General features: G+C 34.3%; 3 protein-coding genes and 1 non-coding gene across 4 annotated transcripts; 2 read left to right on the top strand and 2 right to left on the bottom strand.

Annotated features, from left to right (window-relative positions):
- Positions 1 to 1,880: 1,880 nt before the first annotated feature.
- Positions 1,881 to 2,618, bottom strand: LOC110699274 (protein EARLY FLOWERING 4-like). Its single transcript, XM_021876771.1, has one exon. It carries the CDS (start codon positions 2,511 to 2,513, stop codon positions 2,103 to 2,105), a length of 411 nt encoding a protein of 136 aa, XP_021732463.1. The 5' UTR covers positions 2,514 to 2,618; the 3' UTR covers positions 1,881 to 2,102.
- Positions 2,619 to 5,530: 2,912 nt separating this feature from the next.
- On the bottom strand, positions 5,531 to 5,896 carry LOC110699418 (protein EARLY FLOWERING 4-like). Its single transcript, XM_021876933.1, has one exon. The coding sequence runs from the start codon at positions 5,894 to 5,896 to the stop codon at positions 5,531 to 5,533; it is 366 nt and encodes a 121-aa protein (XP_021732625.1).
- Positions 5,897 to 7,644: 1,748 nt separating this feature from the next.
- TRNAN-GUU lies at positions 7,645 to 7,718 on the top strand. Its single transcript has one exon. It is a non-coding gene; the product is annotated as a tRNA-Asn (tRNA).
- Positions 7,719 to 8,536: 818 nt separating this feature from the next.
- Positions 8,537 to 18,700, top strand: LOC110699273 (DExH-box ATP-dependent RNA helicase DExH17-like). The gene is made up of 28 exons (XM_021876770.1): positions 8,537 to 8,705; positions 9,050 to 9,136; positions 9,866 to 10,049; positions 10,485 to 10,646; positions 10,730 to 10,967; positions 11,048 to 11,084; positions 11,180 to 11,226; positions 11,498 to 11,535; positions 11,711 to 11,732; positions 11,821 to 12,033; positions 12,138 to 12,294; positions 12,380 to 12,431; positions 13,637 to 13,708; positions 13,847 to 13,896; positions 13,987 to 14,104; positions 14,178 to 14,241; positions 14,379 to 14,462; positions 14,594 to 14,719; positions 14,800 to 14,996; positions 15,089 to 15,277; positions 15,362 to 15,610; positions 15,706 to 15,755; positions 15,993 to 16,010; positions 16,545 to 16,627; positions 17,026 to 17,221; positions 17,357 to 17,394; positions 17,486 to 17,827; positions 17,902 to 18,700. Exons 2-28 carry the CDS (start codon positions 9,069 to 9,071, stop codon positions 18,483 to 18,485), a joined length of 3,678 nt encoding a protein of 1,225 aa, XP_021732462.1. The 5' UTR covers positions 8,537 to 8,705; positions 9,050 to 9,068; the 3' UTR covers positions 18,486 to 18,700.
- The last annotated feature ends 608 nt before the right edge of the window (positions 18,701 to 19,308 follow it).

Genomic DNA, 19,308 nt, shown 5'->3' with positions numbered 1-19,308 from the left:
CAATGCCATTCTCTCTTTGCTTAGACTCCTTATCCAGTTATCCGTATTCTTCAAATAATCAAATGTGCTAATGCAAGAGAATTAGATGCCAGGGTACCATGCTGCACTTTCAACCTCCACCTATGTCCTTTTCAAAGATGCTTACTGCTTTTACCAAACCTTTTCACCTGTGTTTGATCAAGATTCATATAAAAATCAGATCTCTTAAATTTGTCAACTAGATTCCTATATTACGACATTGAATACAATCAACGCGCTCCCCTCTTACAAACGCGGAAAAAATATCTCACTTCTAGTGTGGTGTGTAAGATATTTTGGAAATATCTCACTAAACTTGAACATATCCCATAAACGAGTTTAAGTTGAAATTTTTACGTCTAACCTAAAAAATATATTTTTTCGGTTAGATTAAGGGATTTGCATCCTATTTGTAATCAACAGAGACACTAACTTGACTTGATACGATTTGTTTATTATTTCTAACTACATAATAGATGAACTATATAATCGTCTATAAATCAAGTCGTGTGTACCAGATACTAGCCTTCAAGTGTACAAGATTAAAATTCCAATTTTCTAACAAATACAAGAAAGAGAATTGATCATTTACCGGAATTCTAGCCTGAAAGAGCCTCCCTCACAAAGCAAAGAAATACAGCAAACATAATCATGTTGTGTTCACTGTCAAGTGACTTGTTCAACTAGAATCCAAGATAAAAAGTTGGCTCATTAAAGAGCACCAAACAAAAGATCATGCGTAAAGTGCTCCATTTCATTTTCATTAGCATCAATTGGGACCAATTCAATACACTAGCAAATTCTAGCAGATTAGATTTTCATGAATCAAAATGTAAATGCCCCTGCCAACATGGAAATTTTTCATAGGCACAAAATCCTACTACAACGTTTTTGTTAGACTTTAATTTGTAGATGGGGAGATCAGTGACTATTCGTCTTAATATGAATATAGATAACTTCAAATACAAGTATAAACTTCATCTATGTCTTTTATGATTGTTGGTAAAGAGGAAACACGTTGTTTTAGTAGTTCATGTGATAAGAAAATAGATAAAGAATGATAGAAGGAATTCGTATGTGATGAAGATATAAATAGTTTGAGATCACATACAACAATACAAGTTAACGTAACAATTATATTGGAACATCCTTATATATATAAATGGGTGTGTGTGTAAACGGGTGCACAATACAAAATTTGATCCACACCTACTAGATTACGCTATAATGCTCCATAAAATATTTTGTTAATTGGTATTCCATGTTACAAAAAAAAGAAAGTCAAAATATGTTCATCAAGTCATCATCACTTAATCGGTTTTAAATGTGTTTCATGTTGATTGCTTTTCTTCATCTATCATCAATCCTGGCTCCAGCTATCAAAAATAGACACATCAAGTGCTAATTATCCTGATGTTTCAGGGTGCTAATCCTGAGATTACACATTTCTAGAATTGACTAAGCATGAACAAATGGGCAATTTCATGCCAATTATATGATCCTCCAATCTATGACATATATTGTCAATTTCTAACTTCATCCTTTACTTTCTGTTCAATGATTGATTGGTTTTTTTCTTTTAATCAAAGTTGGTCTATATTTAAATCATCTAGTACTGTATTACAATACCTTTATCGTGGGAGTTATTTTTTATAAGAACTAACGAAAGGTCGGATTAAACCATCATAAATATATATATTATCCTCCTTCTAAAAGTTTGAAATATATACATTAATTTTAGTTAAGAGTTTTTTGCTCCGTCTGAAATTAGATTAAATTCGAACAAATGTAGTACGGAGGAAAAAAAGAATGATAAGATTTTTAAATCATAATAAATCAAACCCACATAAAACTCATACCGATTCATTACCAAACTCATACCGATTCATTACCAATCAATGGTCATCCTTACATCACAAAGCTTAAATTACATGTAGTACATAAAATTGAACAAAGGAGCCAAATTCCCCTTCTTATTTTTATTTTTTTTTCCTTGAGAAAACTAATTAGTAGCAACTAGTACTATTTATTAGTAATAAATCACACCAAGGCAGATAATCTTTTTTATTTTTTACATTCCCCCTTTACTCGTTATCCCTCCTCCCATTGCTACTTCCTCCCTTTCCTCCACCTCCTTGCCGTTGCTGCTTCACCCTGCCGGTGAAATTCCCTGACAACTCGGAGTAAATCGACGCGACTTTTGTAATGTTCCCATTCAATTCCTGAATGATCGCCACATTCTTAACCATATTATCCGGCATCCTCGACTGATGGTTCTCGTTGGCCTGCTGGATCAACATCCTGTTTCGATCCAACACCGACTGCACTTGACTAAAACTGTCCGCAAATGCATTCCATGTCTCCGGATCCCTGCAACCGTCGCCGGAGAACTCGTTTGCTGTTCTCCGGCGACGGTTGCCGGCGCCACCAACAGACCCCATGTTCTGTTGGCGATCGCCGTCGTCTAAGCTCGAATCAGCTCTCGAGTAAGACATCTTGGTCAAACTTTATTGTATTTTTTATTATTATTTTTTTTCAAGCTACCATAGGAGGCTACTTGGAGCTCTGGTTTGAGGAGAGAGACAGGGGTAGAAGAGGGTTTATATAGAGGTGACTCATCAAATGAGGCGCGTGGAAAAGATGTTGAAAAAGGGGAAATTTGGAATTTCTCACGCGCTGAGGGTGAGAGTGGGGGAGAGTAGAGGTGAAATATCCAAGGGTGGAGATATTTTTGTAATGAAAAAGTGCAAAAAGAGCAAAAGCGATTCTGCCACGTAAGATGGGAGGGTGAGATGGTTAATACGGTGTCGTTTTGGGTATACTATGAATTGTAAGCAACTAAGCACCTTTTTGATAAGCTCTGGTTGAATAGTCTTATGGATAAAGTTTCTGGTCAACCTGAGAAAAAAAATTGATGCACCAATAATTAAAAATAAGAAATACAGGCTGGACTTTGAAATTGACATAGACATATTACATACAACTCAATACAAGTATTATAGCATGTGTGTGCTTTTAACTTGTCGTTATTATTTAGGTAAACTTTTATGTACAATTGGTTGTATACTTGTATTATGTGTAATGATGCAATCAAATTAAAATTTTAGTACTACAATCAAATTAAAATTTTAGTACTACATATTTATTTTTACGCCGTTACCTTGTGCACAGATAACTAAAAAATAATTTTGATTTTACCTTATAACAAATGATTATTTAATGAATAATATAGTCCATAATTATATGCTAATTATTTCACTAGAGATGTTTTACGCATTCTTGTTCATTTTGAAGTTTGAAATCCATTGAATACATTAAACTTTTACAAAGTGCTGAAAATGGATTGAACTGAGGGGATTAAACTCAATTCCCACACTTTAAAGAAGGAATTCAAGCTAATCAAAGGGTTTTTAAACAATGAGATGAGAATACTATCTCACTAACAATAATCTACATTGTTCAATATTGCTATGGCCTATATAATGGATTCCCTTAAAAATTATTATTAGCACCAACATAAAAAAAAAAAAAAACATTGACATATACTAAGCACAAATTCTAAGTCCCTATCATGTTACCCACTTACCCCTATGGTTTTTTTTTTTTTCTATATAATTTTTTTAATGGTAAAGAGACTTTAACCCTCATGATTAGTCTGTCTTAGGGAGTCCCTATCCTCAAACTTCCTCACTTGTCAGGGTTTGAACTCCAAGCACTCTAAGGTAATTAGTCTTACCAATATTATTGAACTTATATGAATTTCAATTCATCTATTTTTTTTGAAATAACATGAAACAAACAAACCCTTGTTTTTACTTATTTTAGGCAAAATAAACTCAAATAAAAGTTTTTAAATTTAATTAAAAAAATCGATAAATTCAAACAAAGAATATACCCTAAATTGAGCCAAATATTACCAAGATATTTATGGATTGAATATTGAGATTAGTGCTTCCTTGAGGAAAAAAAAAAAAGAAAAAAAGTTTACCACTAAGTAATAGTGAGGAGCATGCAATAACATTTTTGAAGAATCACAAAAAAGGAGCAACATATTTACGCCACGGTAGCAACTAATGTTTTTAATTTTATTTTACTTGTCTTCTCATGATGTTATCTCACAATATTTCCTCTTTCACTTTTTCCTTATCATTCAAGATCAAACCGTGCATCATCTTTTAACATTCTTGGTCCTCTTAGATAGTTGGAATAACATGCTAGTCATTTGCTATTGTTTAGTTAAAAGATGATGTTTTGGTAATATAGCACTTTAGGTTCATTGCATATTTTATAGCATAGTGACTAGTGAGCACTTTAAACATCAACTTTTGAATATAAACAAATAATATAATAAATGAAAAGTTTATTGTGGGACGAATAGAATACATAAACCAGATGAAAATAACTATGATAAGAATGTTTAATAAATTGTTGTGGTGAACTAATAAATCCTCTATCGCATTTTATATCGCACTCGAATACACTTCTTCAAATCAACATAGGTCGGCCAAATACATGTTTGGTGGGTGCATATATAGAAGTGATAAAACAATGTCGTATATGAACATATGTGAAAATTTAAATATCCATTGGGGATTTAATCCTCGTCTACTCAAATAATTGTACACATACAGATGTTTCACAATCAATATGTACTCTTTCTTCATTGTATACATCATCAACAAATAAATTTTATGAGAGTAAGATCAAAATATGACTTTTACCTTATACAGAGTATAACTGTTCATATAAAGGCAAAAAAGATGTTATACGAATTATTATTACTATGTACTTAACAAAATTATATGTTCTACTTATGTTAAGTACATAGTAATAATAATTCTCTATAATATATATATTCAAAATGAATACTTTAATAATTATATGTTCTACTTATGTGAAGTATATAGTAAAAAGAAACACTCCCGTCAAAAAAAATAAAAAAACAAAAAAAAAACTCATTCAATTTGAAAACAATATTTATACTTATCCACAACGCTAATACTACCCAAAATTACATGTACTCGGAACATAGTTTGTATTTCTTTATCCATCATCCAGTGGATTCCAATCTACCATGTACCTTTCCTGACTTCATCATTTAAAGAAAAAATAGGTGGTTGGATTAAACATATTGGTAGTCTTCTAATTCATACGAAGTAATAAAGAACAATTAATTTGCTTAATTGTCATCCACGCAATCATCAATATTCTATTCATATTGAACTTTATCAAACATGTAAGACAATTTAATTTCAGGTTAGGAAATTAAAAATTGAAAAAAAAAAAAATTAACAAAACATTTTTAGATAAACTCTTAGCCAAATTCATTTCCAATCAATGTTCATCCTTACATCACAGCCTCATTGCACAAAATTTAACAAAGGAGCCAAATTCCCCTCTTTTTTAGCTCCTCATTTTTTTTCATGTAATTTTTTGAGGGATCTAATTACTAATTACTCTGATTATTATTAGTACTAATTAATTAATACATAAAAGCTACACAAATTTCTTTCTAATTACCCCTCCCATTACTACTCCCTCTTTTACAACTTCCCTTCCCTCCACCCCCAGCCGGTTGTTGCTGCCTCACGCTCCCGCTAAAATTTGCCGACAAATCGGAGTAAATCGACGCGACTTTCGTAATATTCCCGTTCAATTCTTGGATGATCGCCACATTCTTTTTCATATTGTCCGGGAGCCTCGACTGGTGGTTCTCGTTCGCCTGCTGGATCAACTTTTGGTTCCGATCCAACACCGTTTGCACCTCGCTAAAGCTCTCGGCGAAGGCGTTCCACGCTTGTGGACCTCCGCAACCGTCGCCGGAGAACTCGTCCATGTTGTGGGTGGCGGTTCTCCGGCGACGGTTGCCGTCTTCCATACTCGATTCGACTCCTGAGTAAGACATCATAGTCAAACTTTTTTATCTCTCACTTCTTCTTTAAGAAAGCTATGTGGAGGAGCTTTGATTTGAAGCAAGGGAAAGGGTAGAGGAAGGTATTTATAGAGCCGTAGAAATGTGCGTTATCTACATGTGGCGCGTGGGAAAAATGGTGTTTAATGGGGTAAATTGGAATTTTTTTCACGCGCCTTAAGTGAGAGTATGGAAGTTTGAGGTGAAATATCTATGGGTGGAGATATTTTTGGCAGAAAAAAGTGCAAAAAGAGCAAAAGCGATTCTGCCACGTAAGATTGAGAATCGGGTTATGTTGCGACGTCGTTTTGTTCACGAGAGTCTTCTAGGAATCTAAGGTGAAAAAAATCTTTGCTTGAATTTGACTTTAATAAAAATGAAACAAGAAATGTAAAAGTGTCTCTTGATGCACTTCAATCGACATTGTAGAATTTTTCCATGGATAATTTCAACTATTTTATATCTAAGTCTTTAGAGCTTGTGTGTGTTAAGTTATCCATAATAAATTACATTTGAGGAGATAAATTGACTTGTAATGATAAGTTATCCATGACAATTAACATTGAAGTTAGTTGACTTCTAATATGTTATTAGCAAACATTAGTTGTTATTGTAATTTGAAAACGATATAGTGTACAAGACTACAGGGACATACGAAGTGTGAAATTCTATATACAAAGTATTTTTTTAGTATTTTTTTTACAGAAATATATATGGTCGATTATACATAATAATAGCTATAAATATAAATCGGAAAAATTATGTTAGGGTTTGTGTTGGTGGTTTTATATAGTCATTACTCATTTGTATGGAGTTAAAAATTTAAATTAAGAGAGTGTACCTTGACTTTTTTGTATAGATCAGACGAAAATATCTACATACACCTTATAAATTAGTAATGCCAAAGGTTTACACTATTACATTATATCGGGGAGCAAAGATATTTTTGGAGAATCAAAAAAGTGCAAAAGAGCAACACATTTATACCATGGCAACAACCATAAAAAGTTTATTTCTATGAGCATCTCCTTATATACGGCTTGTCCTTTGTTTATCCCACAAGCCTTTCACTTTTCACTTTATCATTCTATTTGACACAAAAACTCCATCTCTAAAATCAAATTTTGTAATGATAAACAAATCAACAATATTCTCATACTAATGCAAAGTATAATCTATGCGATTATAAATTTCTAACATTTGAAAGTCGTACAATAATACGTCGTATTATAGGTTTATTTATATTATATTTCATTGTCAAAAAAATAAAAATATTATACTTTATGATAGAGAATATCCGTAGAATATTCTCCTCCTAGGTTTAGGATATATTTTGTATAAGAATATCATTACATAAGATAATTATTGACATGACTTACTTCCTTTCATCTATTAAATGACATTTTTTGCACCCAATTAATAATTAAAGTTGAAAGCGAAAAAAATAAAGTAGTACAACGAAATTATTGAGAGAGTTCCATAACATTAAGCTCTTGATGTATCAAATTTCTTAAATTATTATAAGATCACAATAATAAGCATATTATTTGGTACTTGCATGCTAAATTTACTATGTACGGACTCTACGGAATAACAGAGTTAGAACAATAACCAACTGTTGTGAGTCTTGTGACTGTAGTGAGTATAGTGATTGCGAATGATTAGTGCATGTAAAATTATTTATTTAAAATTATACTGATAGTTCTACCAACGCAGCTGGAATAGCTCAGTTGGTTAGAGCGTGTGGCTGTTAACCACAAGGTCGGAGGTTCGACCCCTCCTTCTAGCGATTTTTTTTTTTCTTCCATAATACAAATACAAATTATACAACAGACCTATCAACTAGACACATAGCATCATGTCATCAACGCTGCCATAAATCCATAATGCCATGACCCATTTCATATGTTCCTAGCTTCGTAACCTTATTCATCAAAATTACGATCTTAACAACTCAGAAAGAACTCACATAATTATGTAATTGTCCTAAAGAGATAAGTCATACTATGTATTGTATTGCAGATTACATAAACGCTAATTTCACATAGAAGTAAGCAAAACCTACACAATAGCTTAGAGAAAATTTCAAAGGATAAATTGAGAATGATGCAACTCTCAAAAAATAATATTTCGTATTAGAACTTCTAAAAAGAGAAGAAATTTATAATTCTATAGTATGCCGTCATTTTAGGTTCCAGTCAATCAAATTTTAAATTCATTTTGAACTTTGAGTTGTCTATAATCATTAACACAGATTTGATATTATGATACAAACGCCATAAAGTTTTACACTTACACCTACTAAACTAATTTTCATTTTCCACTCCCAACAACATGCAGACTGAGATTTACCGTCAAAATAGTTGTTGTTAGGCGTAAACTATATCAACAACAAATTTTTAGACGTGCCACGTACCTAAAAAGTGAGTAATTGTGTTATTTTATCATATATTACCAAATTATCTTAACAATGCCATTTGCATGTCTTTGCACCTACATATTGTTTTATTATTTTTAATCACCACGAACTGGCTAGGTGGCTAATCCAACCGAAATGTCGAATAAATGACGTTATTTTGAGACGGGAGGAGTAAATCGAATATTGATTATTATTTTTTTTGCACATTTGCTGGGTTTATTTAAGCGCGCACGCTACGACTGAAAGAGGAAACTATGCATACAAATTTTGGCGCCTAGAGTCGTTAGCTTCACATACCTCCGTCGAGTTTTCGACTTTCAATTCATTTGCCCGCTGCTGCGCTACTCATAACATCAGGTGATTCTCTCTCCTCTCAATCTCTCTTTCTCTCTCTTTGAGTTTGATGATATGCTTCAGTTATTCAACACACCTTCAACTTTTTTCAAATTACACGTTTGAATCACTTTGAATTATTGAATTCTGTATTGATAATATGCTCATCTCAGAATACGGCATAAGATCGGCGTAATTCTGTTGAATTTAACGTAACATGCCGATTTTAATTGCAAAAAACCCTAAATTGAACCACATTTTGTAAATTAGACTCAATTGATGTTCGTCGCTATAATTCATGATCAATACTTAAATTCTGGTTGATTTTCTGTTTTTGGTTGATTTTCTGTTTTTGGTTGATTTTCTAGGGTTTTAGTTTGCGAAACTATGGAATCATACAACCTTAGGTCAGTGTTGGAGTTGCCTGCTCCTTTCAGATCAACCTTCGATTTCAGGTACTATTCTTAAAATTAATCTCTCTTAATTTTCCAGCGCAATTAATTTTTATTTACAACTAATTTGTTGGTTTTCGTACCCCGAGTTTGATTTTTGCTTCATTCTCACGCTAATTTTAGTCTGAACACTCAAAATTTGGCAGAATTATGATCATTATTTCGCTATTTATTTACGTTTATTACTACTAATTTGTTGTGAATCATATTTTTGGAGTTGATTTCTGTGTCTTTGATTTATGCTAATTGAGGATCAACTTTCAAAGTTTCCAAATTATGATATATTTTCATCTTAGTTGCTATTTTGAACATCGTCATCTTTGCCATTATATTGATTTTTTGATATGGAATTTTATTTTTATTCTCATTGCATAAATAGGTTCTGATTTGTTGTTTTTATGAATTGCCGCTTTGATTCATACATGTCAATTCTCAATAGTTTAGTTATTAATTTTATAGGTAGTAGTTCATTTATTTTTTTTCTTATTGGCTTTATTTGTAGCCTTGTAGGCTCATTTTATGAAATGAATATGATATTTTTTTTATCTTTATACATGACTACATGTTCTGTGCTAATCTATCCAATTTCGTCTTTTCCACTGTATCCATATGGATATCTTTCAATATGTGACCAAATCCTTCTGTCTTGCAAGAACTTATGAGTGTTTGTTTTGGCGTGCTAAATTTATAATTGGTTTATTGTAACTGCACTGATATTCTACATGGTGGTAGATATTTCAATTCTCTGCAGAGTGAATGCTTTCCTTGCTGTTTCCTCTCCGATGTAAATATGGTCGTTTCTGCACCAACTGGAAGCGGTAAAACAGTGCTATTTGAGCTGTGCATTTTAAGGCTCCTCTCAAAGTTTCTTTCAGCAGACGGGAGATTCATCCATGTGAAGGGCACCCTGAAAACGGTAACTTTTCATTGGTTGGTTTTCCTTTGGTCGATCATGTAATTGTTTGTACCTTATATAACGCTTCCTGAATTTTTTCTAGGTAATATGAAACACTTAAAATTTTCTTCCCATTTATGACATAAACTTCTTGGGCATTATTGGTAGAAACATCCATAATATCTAAGCTGGACCGATATAGTCAATTTAATCCTCTAATCTGCAGCGAATGGTGGTGAATGCTTCTGTTTTTCTTAATTGATTGATTACTGGAATATTTCTCCCTGAATGATTTATTTTTTCACTACCTATAAGCATCAAACACTTTCATTAATCATCATTACTTTGGAGCACTGCATGACTTTATGTTCACGAGAGAATAGAGATCAGTCCGTGCTTCATTTTGTTCAATTTTCTCCATATCAGTCATTGACTAGTATTATTGCTTCTTGACAGATCTATATAGCACCTTCCAAGGCTTTGGTACAAGAGAAGCTTAGGGATTGGGATCGGAAGCTAGGTGCATGGGGCATAAATTGCCTTGAGATGACTGGGGACAATGATTCGTACAATACAAAGAATATTCAAGAAGCAGACATAATTCTAACAACTCCTGAGGTACACATGATATATTCCTAGCATCCCAGGGTTTATTTTCATAAGATGTAATAAGTGATACTTTGTGCCCTTGTCTTTCACAGAAATTTGATGCCGTGACTCGCTATAAAATAAAAGATGGTGGCTTGAGTTTTTTCAGTGACATAGGACTTTTATTCATCGATGAAGTTCACCTATTAAATGATCCACGTGGTGCTGCTTTGGAAGCAATAGTGAGCAGGATAAAAATGCTTTCTTGCAGACCTGAAATGAAATCAATCCCCCTGGCTCATGTACGTTTTATAGCTGTTTCAGCAACAATTCCAAATCTGGAGGACCTAGGTACACTTTAATTGAACACTTCCTGTTCGTTAGAACTTGGTCGTATCTGATTTGATGATGGATGATGATCCTCTCTGCAGCGGAGTGGCTAGTGGTTCCTCCTCAAGGAATGAAAAGGTATTTCATGATCTCCTATCACCCAATTTGACTGGTGATGTGTTGTTCAAATTTTAATTAATTACATAGCTCATTTGTTTTATGGTATTCTACAGGTTTGGTGAAGAAATGAGACCAGTAAAACTGACTACCAAAGTTCTTGGTATTTGCAGAATTTTGTACCTGATATTCTAGCTCATAACTTGACAGGGAATTAAAAAAAGCAAATTCCTATTTTATTTTGCAAAAACATCATGTAATTGATAATGGATGAGTTTCTCAGCATGATTTATCAATGTTTTGACTATCTACCTGTTACCTTATTTATCATACAAATTTGTTCCATTAATGCCTTTCTTCTATCATTAGCTTTTTTGTTTTTTTCATAAGTTTGATATCCTGCTTCTTATTTCACCTGTCAATGTCTTTTATAGGGTATGCAGCAGCCAAAAATGATTTTCTCTTCGAAAAGGCATGAGTCTTAATCTGACTAAAAGCAAACTGATTATTTAACCAGATACACTGTTCTATTGCTTTGTTGATAGAGTAAATTTCTTTGGCATGTTGGTTAGAAGCTCTGGAAGGTCATCGACTTTCCACTTTATGTTGCTGTCATTGCTGATTTTTGCTTTGTTGCCCTCTTTCAGCGCCTCCAGAACTACATCTTTGGTAAGTTTAGGTCATATAGCTTAGAGCCAGAGTTAACTAGTTCTTTTTTCTATATCAAATTCATTAGAATGTTATTTTTTTTTTGCAGATATTTTGATGCAATATTCTAGAGGAAAATCTGCTTTAGTTTTCTGTTCGACCAGAAAGGGAGCACAAGAAGCAGCACAGAAGATCTCTCAGACAGCCATGACCTTTGGGTATTCAAATCCATTCATCAAGACAAATGAGCAACTAGAGAGATTGAGGGAAGCCTCATTGTCATGCAGTGATAAACAGCTGCAATCATACATTCTCTATGGTGGTATATATTTGACCTAATCGGAAACCATTTTAAACATAGTTAGTCTCAATATTTTGTTATACTGGACATCTTTTTTGTTCATAAAGCCTATTGGATGTTTACAGTTGGTTATCACAACGGCGGTCTTTGCATGAAGGATCGAAACCTTGTAGAGAATCTTTTCCTTAATAGTGATATTCAAGTTCTTTGCACAACAAATACGCTAGCACATGGAATCAACCTACCGGCACATACAGTGGTGATCAAGTCTACACAGCACTAGTATGTTTACACATCCTTTTTTAAATAAATTGAATGAAATGTGGAGTATAGTACTGTCTTTGATCTGCGGTATCTTTATCTCCAGTAATAAGGAAAAAGGCAGCTACATGGAGTATGACAGATCCATTGTTTTACAGGTATATCATTAATTGCACTTCACTCTTTCAACTTTCTGACTTCTGAATCTGTACCATCTATAAAATACATTCCATCCAGGGTTCCTTGTGTTATTGGGATTATTCCTACAATGTAACTTGCCTTCTACTTTTGTGTGGACACTAGGCTGCATAATCCTTTTCCATAATCACATGACTATCAAATTGGAAAGACATTTGTTGAATGTAATCTAATCTATAAAACCTATTAAAAAGTTCTATACAGTGTGAAATTATGAAGTTAAAAACCCCTCAATATTTGCATCTGTTTACCAAAGTTTTAATTTATCATACCAAGTGACACCTCTTAAGGTACGATCTTAATATAATTAAGTCAGTAAGACACTTACGAATCTTAATAACCTAAATGTCAGCTTACCAATACACAGAAAACAAAATATTGAAACTGGTGCTATAATCTTCACTTTTATGTGAGAAACAGCTATGCTTGACAATAAGATGAGTGGAAAAAGGAATTGTACAAGAAAGTCTCAGTGATGAAGGTGAGGAGTGGAGAATAATGGAAGCTATGCCTACAAAGGAGGGAGTTTAAAGCTATTATACTTGGACTTAGGTATTCTTGTTTGTCTCGGGTAGTTGTTCTAGGGTCCAAAAGTAAGCATCAACAGTCAAGTGTTCATAGTCATGCTGAAGTGTTGAGGATCTTACATGGATACTTGTGGTGGAATTAAGAGTTCGATTCGCAAAGGTTCAAACCTCTTTAGAAGCAAATGAGAAGGAGAAAAGAAGGTGTTGAATTTTTTAATAAATTGGACCTTCTTTTAATAATTTTATTTCATAGAAATGGAATTTTCAACACCTCTTGGGATTATTCTGAAAGAATGAAGAGTAGGTATTATTTTCGGCAGTCTAATCACTTCAGACAATTCTTGTACAGTCTTCAATAACTCAAGTAAAAAATAGGTAGTAAAATGGTCAAAGAGTTGGTATTCCCATAATTTATTATGCTTGAATGGTCAGTTCTATTTCTTCAGCTTCCAGAAGGCAGGGATTTTTGCAGTTTATAACTCAACTAAGGAATGCAAAATGTTTCAGACATAAGTTCAGCATTCTTCACTTGAGAAAAGAAGATTATATAGTTGTTACATATCCCTGTTCTGAATCTGTTGTCTTTATGTGTATCTTTATTATTATATCATGTTTGACGTAACCCGGTAACCTTGCAGATGTGTGGTAGAGCTGGTCGTCCACCTTTTGACGATACAGGACTGGTTATCATCATGACAAGAAGGGAAACAGTCAGTCATAACCTGATCTCCCCTAGCCCATAATGATCAAATTTGTACTTCTTACTTGTACTCTTTCCTAGTTTTATCTTTAATAATGTTGATCCTTAATCTGATTTTCAAACTGCTCATGCTACACATTTCTTTTAGGTACATTTGTACGAAAATCTTTTGAATGGATGTGAAATTGTAGAATCACAGTATGTATGGACCTTCAAAATTCATTATGCATACTTCTATACTTTATATAGGCATTTAAATTTTATATGACATAGTTTCTCTACTGCTAGATTACTGTCTTGCATAATGGAGCACTTGACTGCGGAAATAGTACAGCTAACTATCCCTGACATTACACGGGCAATTGAATGGATGAAGTGTTCATACTTGTATGTCAGGATGAAAAAGGCAAGTATCTTGAAATATACACCGTTAGTCACTTTGTAAGAATTGTCTTGCCTAATTCTTTCAGTACCTTCAGAACCCAGAGACTTATGCTATTCAGAAAGGGATTTCAAGAGACCGTATAGAGTCTCATATGCAAGGTACTAATTTCACAGTTCCCCCCCCCCCCCTTTTTTTTGGGGTGCTGTTTTCGATAGTATAACTGCATTCCAGACAGTAATATAATTTAGATCTTATCTAATGGTACATATGACTGGTTTATTGCTTGCTGTCACAGACATTTGTGTTAAGAAAGTCAATGAGTTATCAAGAAACCAGTTGATCTGGACTGATGAAGACGGTTTCCTCTTGAAGCCGCTTGGTAAGCCTGGCTCATAAATAGCATTTTTCAACATAATCTTATGCCTCACATGATTGTATCCTCTCTTGACCATTAAAGAGGGGGTGGGGACAGGTTAGTGCACTAACCAGCTGTGCTGAATAAACTTTCAGAGCCTGGAAGATTGATGACGAAGTATTATTTGAAATTCAACACGATGAAATACATTATGCAGACTCAATCAAACTGCAGCCTAGAAGATGCACTTCATGTTGTTTGCCGAGCAGAGGAGTTAGCTTGTATGTACGGAGTATATTACTTTTTGTGCAATTTCCTGCTATATGGAGAGCTGATTTACTCCTTTAATTGGTGAATGTAGGGATACAGCTTAGACGCAATGAGAAAAAGCTTCTAAATGATGTCAATGCTGACAAAGATGGTCGCCTTTGTTTTCACATCCTTGGAGACAAAGGAAAAAAGAAAAAGCGCATTCAGACAAGGGAAGAGAAAATATTTGTTTTGGTCAATGATTGCTTGACTGGAGATCCTCTGGTCCATGATTTATCCTTAAGCCAGGTCTGGTCATATCGTTACTTATTGAATTCAGTCTATTTATGAGTGGCTTGACCTCAGGCTTATGCACTGTGCTCTGGTTCATGTTCATACAGGATGCAAATTCTATATGTTCAAATGGATGTAGAATTGCCAAGTGCATGAAAGAGTACTTTTTCTTTAAAAAGAACTACAAAGGAGCATTGAACTCTATTGCTCTTGCAAAATCTCTACATCATAAACTGTGGGATAGCTGTCCTTACTTGTTGAAGCAATTACCTGGCATTGGAATGGTGACAGCAAAGGTAACTAGACACCACATATACTTTGAGATTGCTGATGGAAAATTTACTCTAAGGGTTAAGATTGCAAACTGCTTTTACGCTCAGGCATTGCATTCTATGGGAATAACTTCATTTGAGACCCTTGCTGAAGCTGATCCTAGGCGAATAGAAATTGTTGCCAATCGGAAATTCCCATTTGGAGACCATATTAAGGAGTCTTTACTTTCTTTGCCTCCAAAAGTTGAGATGGAGATTGAGGCAACTGAAGGCCAGGGGCAAGGAAAGTCCAAGCTGGCAGTAACTTTGACTAGGCTGACACAGGCCCAATCTAACAAACGGCATTATGCTGATATGGTAAATTATCAGGAATTGCTTTCTAAGTTTTGCTTTAAAACAAAATTTGGCATACTAAATTTCAGATAGCTGGATTGGGAATCCATTCTTTGCAGGTTGTTGGTATGGAAGAGGAAAATATGATCATCTACCATGAGAAAATCAGGTGATACTAGTTTCACTTGAAATCATTTCATCTTTTTATCACCCATCATTTTTAGGCATTACTTTTATGATTGGGTGCTTTGCATAATGAGGAAAACACATTGAGATGAAGCTGTTTTTATCATTACTGAACTTCCTGAAAATATATGCATATGACCTGTCATTCTCATAAAAGTGATAAAACTGTATCTGTTATTCATCTTCTGCTTTTATTAATGTTCTTTAAATATTGTGGCAGGGTGGACGATTTTCTCAGGTATGATCACTCAATTTCTCAGTTTCTTTTTGCTCTGTTTATTTGGCTGCAATATACTAAGCTTCAAATGGCTCATTATTCTTTGATAATTTATGAACTTATGGAATGCCATTAGCCAATGACATGATTTTATGTTTTCCTCAAACTTCTTTTGGGAGTGTAGCTGTGACATAAACACTTTAAACAAACATTTTACTATTACAAAAGTAGTTTTAAATTAGTAGGCTGAGATGCTCATTCACTTTGGATGTAATTATCTTGATTTCCTTGTTGAGGCTTCCTGAAATATCAGTAATTTTTATTTTCAAAGAACAGATTCTTGTATTTTCATTCTGTGCTGCAAGTCAAAGTTTTTCCTTGTATTCTCTGCATCTTCTAGTATGATATGGACAAAGCTACAAATTTGAGATTAAATCAAAGGAATTCAGTTTTATATGTTTGAACTAAGCCTTTGTATCTATTCATAGACTCTTAGTTGGTGAAAGTTGCTACCTTCTTGCATCTGTTATTGGAGATGATTTCTTTTGTTTACAGCCCATACCAGACGACAGTGGTTTTGCCAAACCATCTACAAGGAAAATCAACTGTAAAGGCTGATTTGGTTTTTGAAGAATTCAGTAAGACTTCAGATATTTTTATAAATGTCTTTTTTCCTTATATTTTGCCATTCTCTGTCTTGTTTTGTTTACTTAATTAATCGTTATTCCCTGTTAGGATTTTCTGGATTCAGATAATTTGATGATGCTCCTTTCCTTTTATACCCATCATAGACGAGTCATGAATTGATTAGGGAAAATTTAGGAGCCATACAAATTTCGCACTTGCCATGTAATTAGCAAGTGTAGATTTGGGTTGTACAAATGTGCAGACTAAGTTGTTGATCTACATGTTTTAAAAAATCAAGCAAATAAAATGGGACTGAGGAAGTAACTTCATCTGGGGGTGGGGGCTCTTTTGTATTTCTGCACGCTCTGGTACATAAACGTGAACTTAATTATGCTGTTACTCCATGCAGTTGGTATTGATATACACCATAAGATTGAGCAACTTGAAGAAATAAAGTCAAATGTGACTGTTAGACTTGGAACCAAGAGGTCTTCCTCTGTCCTACCTCCTGCAGAAGCTTCTCCACTCAAAAGCACTAGGGGAAGTGTAACACAAGCTAAGGAGCAATCAACCCGAAGCAAAGTCAATAAAAAAATTGATGACATGTAACTGAACTTTAATCTTGCCTGGCACTCCCCCCCCCCCCAACAAACACACACATGCGCGCGTGCTCGAGCGAAAGATTAGGGAAATTACTGGCATAATCTTTGTTTCTTACTTGCAAATCTTTGTATTGACAGGCCCTCTTTTAAACTCATAGAAGATGAGCCAGACGAAGGTATGGCTAAAAACACTCACTAAAATCTCATATTTACCCTTTATTTTCTGTTTATGGATGCTGAAATCTGTATTGAGGTGTGTTCTTGAAGGTAGTTTTGATGATAAAGCTGCTGAGGATGACTGCAAGATCATATCTGGGAGTACAATCTTTGATCACATTCGTAAAAAGGCCAAGGATTTCCCTGCCATAAAGAAGTCTAGTGCCATTAATTTTCCTATGTCAGAAACTTCAACTTTGCCAACAAAGAGCGTTTGTGTAGAGCAGCATGTTTCTCCTGGCATGATTGAATTTTCTGATGAAGTTGAGGGAAATACTGACAAACAACAAATGGTTAATTTTGGAAGACAGCACAGTGGCCATCTAGACATCAATGGTGATGCAACTGTTAATCAAGAGACTAATAATGTTGAAGAGTCGGCACTATCGGCAGGTAAAATACACGATGAATACAACTTCAGTTCTGCACCTCTTGTTCAATTTAACCTTTGTTTTATGTTGTATCAGGCGTATTTCATTCTCAGATAGCAGTAAACAGAAAAGAATTCCGCAGACTTGAGCACATACTTGATCATGCTAGGAAAAGGTCCAAAAATTTACCAGTGATCAATACATCAAACACCAAAAAAGGGTTTTCTGCTGGAGTACAAGGGAACTTTTCTGACAAGGAGCAAACACTAGGTCATCTGAATGTTGACAATGAGAAACAGTCATATGAACCTCCAGTTGGTTCTGTGATCTTTTCAGATCCCGAAACAATTGAGCATGAGTACAATGTAGATTCGCATGCAGGAACCTTCAAGGACAAGAAGCGTGCATCTTCAACTTCAAGAAAATCATTGGATCTTCCGTTTGACCTCTTCAACAATCAACCCAACAGAACATATAATGCTAATCCATCTCTCAACTCTTCACTGTCAAGGAAAGATGTCCACTACGAGCCTCCAGGGGATTCTGCAGAGCCTAAAAGCAGTACCACACTAAATCATCTAATGGAAGCAAGTCGAGGAAGCTGTTCACATGAAACTGGGGACAGAACCAGGAATGTCAACTCATTTCTCGGATTCAAGAGTGTCTTTTCATTTCTCTGATTTATAGCTGTTTCATTTCTTGGATTCAAGTACATGTTCTCACTTCTCTGATAGTCTGAATCCCCTTTTTCATTGAGGTAACTTCTCTGACAGATTTAGGTAGTGCTAATCTTGATCAAATGTATGCCTTATTGTAAATTACAAACTACTAAGGATTCCTTAAAACGCTTCCCTTGATAGAATTCGGAAGTGTATTGAATAGGATCATGGCTTGATGAGACTTGTGTCTATTGTTACATAACTATATTAGGATGTGGGGCGAAAAGTAGTCACCTTTTCTAATATAATAATGGTTTATATTAGTAATAAAACGTGACAACTCTAACTATATTGGGGTGTGGAGCTAAAAGTAGTCACCTTTTCTAATTTTATAATGGTTTATACTTTATATTAGTAATGAAATATACTATGTTTATAAGCAAAAATTTTGAACAAATGGAAAAGAACGAGATTGAGAGAACTAAGCTAATTATTTATTCAGTCGCCTTATCAATCATTTTTGAAGGAACCTATCAAATCTACGTAGCATCTGATACCTTATACTCGTATTATTTATCTTTTTTTTTTTTAATTCCGAAATACGAAGTTTACTAGGCCAAAAAAAAGGGAAAAAAGAAGCGCGCTAATGCTGGGGCAACACTTCACTTAGAGTGGGTTAAGGAGTCCAACACGTACTTAGCAAAGTGCCAGAATGTGTGCACCGTGCAGTCGTAGGTTGGAAACTGGTACTTTGCATGTAGCACCCACCCTAGTTACACCATCATCTGCTAAAAAATTGTAGCCAGAAGAAAAATTACTTTGGTTTGTTCTCCATCGTTTGAGT

Source organism: Chenopodium quinoa, unplaced genomic scaffold (genome assembly GCF_001683475.1).
Source record: "Chenopodium quinoa cultivar QQ74 unplaced genomic scaffold, ASM168347v1, whole genome shotgun sequence".
NCBI classification, from domain to species: Eukaryota; Viridiplantae; Streptophyta; class Magnoliopsida; order Caryophyllales; family Amaranthaceae; genus Chenopodium; species Chenopodium quinoa.
Note: the sequence above shows the minus strand (reverse complement) of the source record. Positions and strands in the feature narration are given on the sequence as shown.

What these genes read in the sequence shown, in the direction of transcription:
- LOC110699418 (XM_021876933.1), bottom strand. Translation starts at nt 5,896, where the DNA reads ATGGAAGACGGCAACCGTCGCCGGAGAACCGCCACCCACAACATGGAC.
- LOC110699274 (XM_021876771.1), bottom strand. Translation starts at nt 2,513, where the DNA reads ATGTCTTACTCGAGAGCTGATTCGAGCTTAGACGACGGCGATCGCCAA.
- LOC110699273 (XM_021876770.1), top strand. Translation starts at nt 9,069, where the DNA reads ATGGAATCATACAACCTTAGGTCAGTGTTGGAGTTGCCTGCTCCTTTC. An exon ending in TGAAGGGCACCCTGAAAACG is followed by an intron (nt 10,050 to 10,484) that starts GTAACTTTTCAT and finishes GCTTCTTGACAG; the next exon opens with ATCTATATAGCACCTTCCAA. An exon ending in TATAGAGTCTCATATGCAAG is followed by an intron (nt 14,242 to 14,378) that starts GTACTAATTTCA and finishes TTGCTGTCACAG; the next exon opens with ACATTTGTGTTAAGAAAGTC.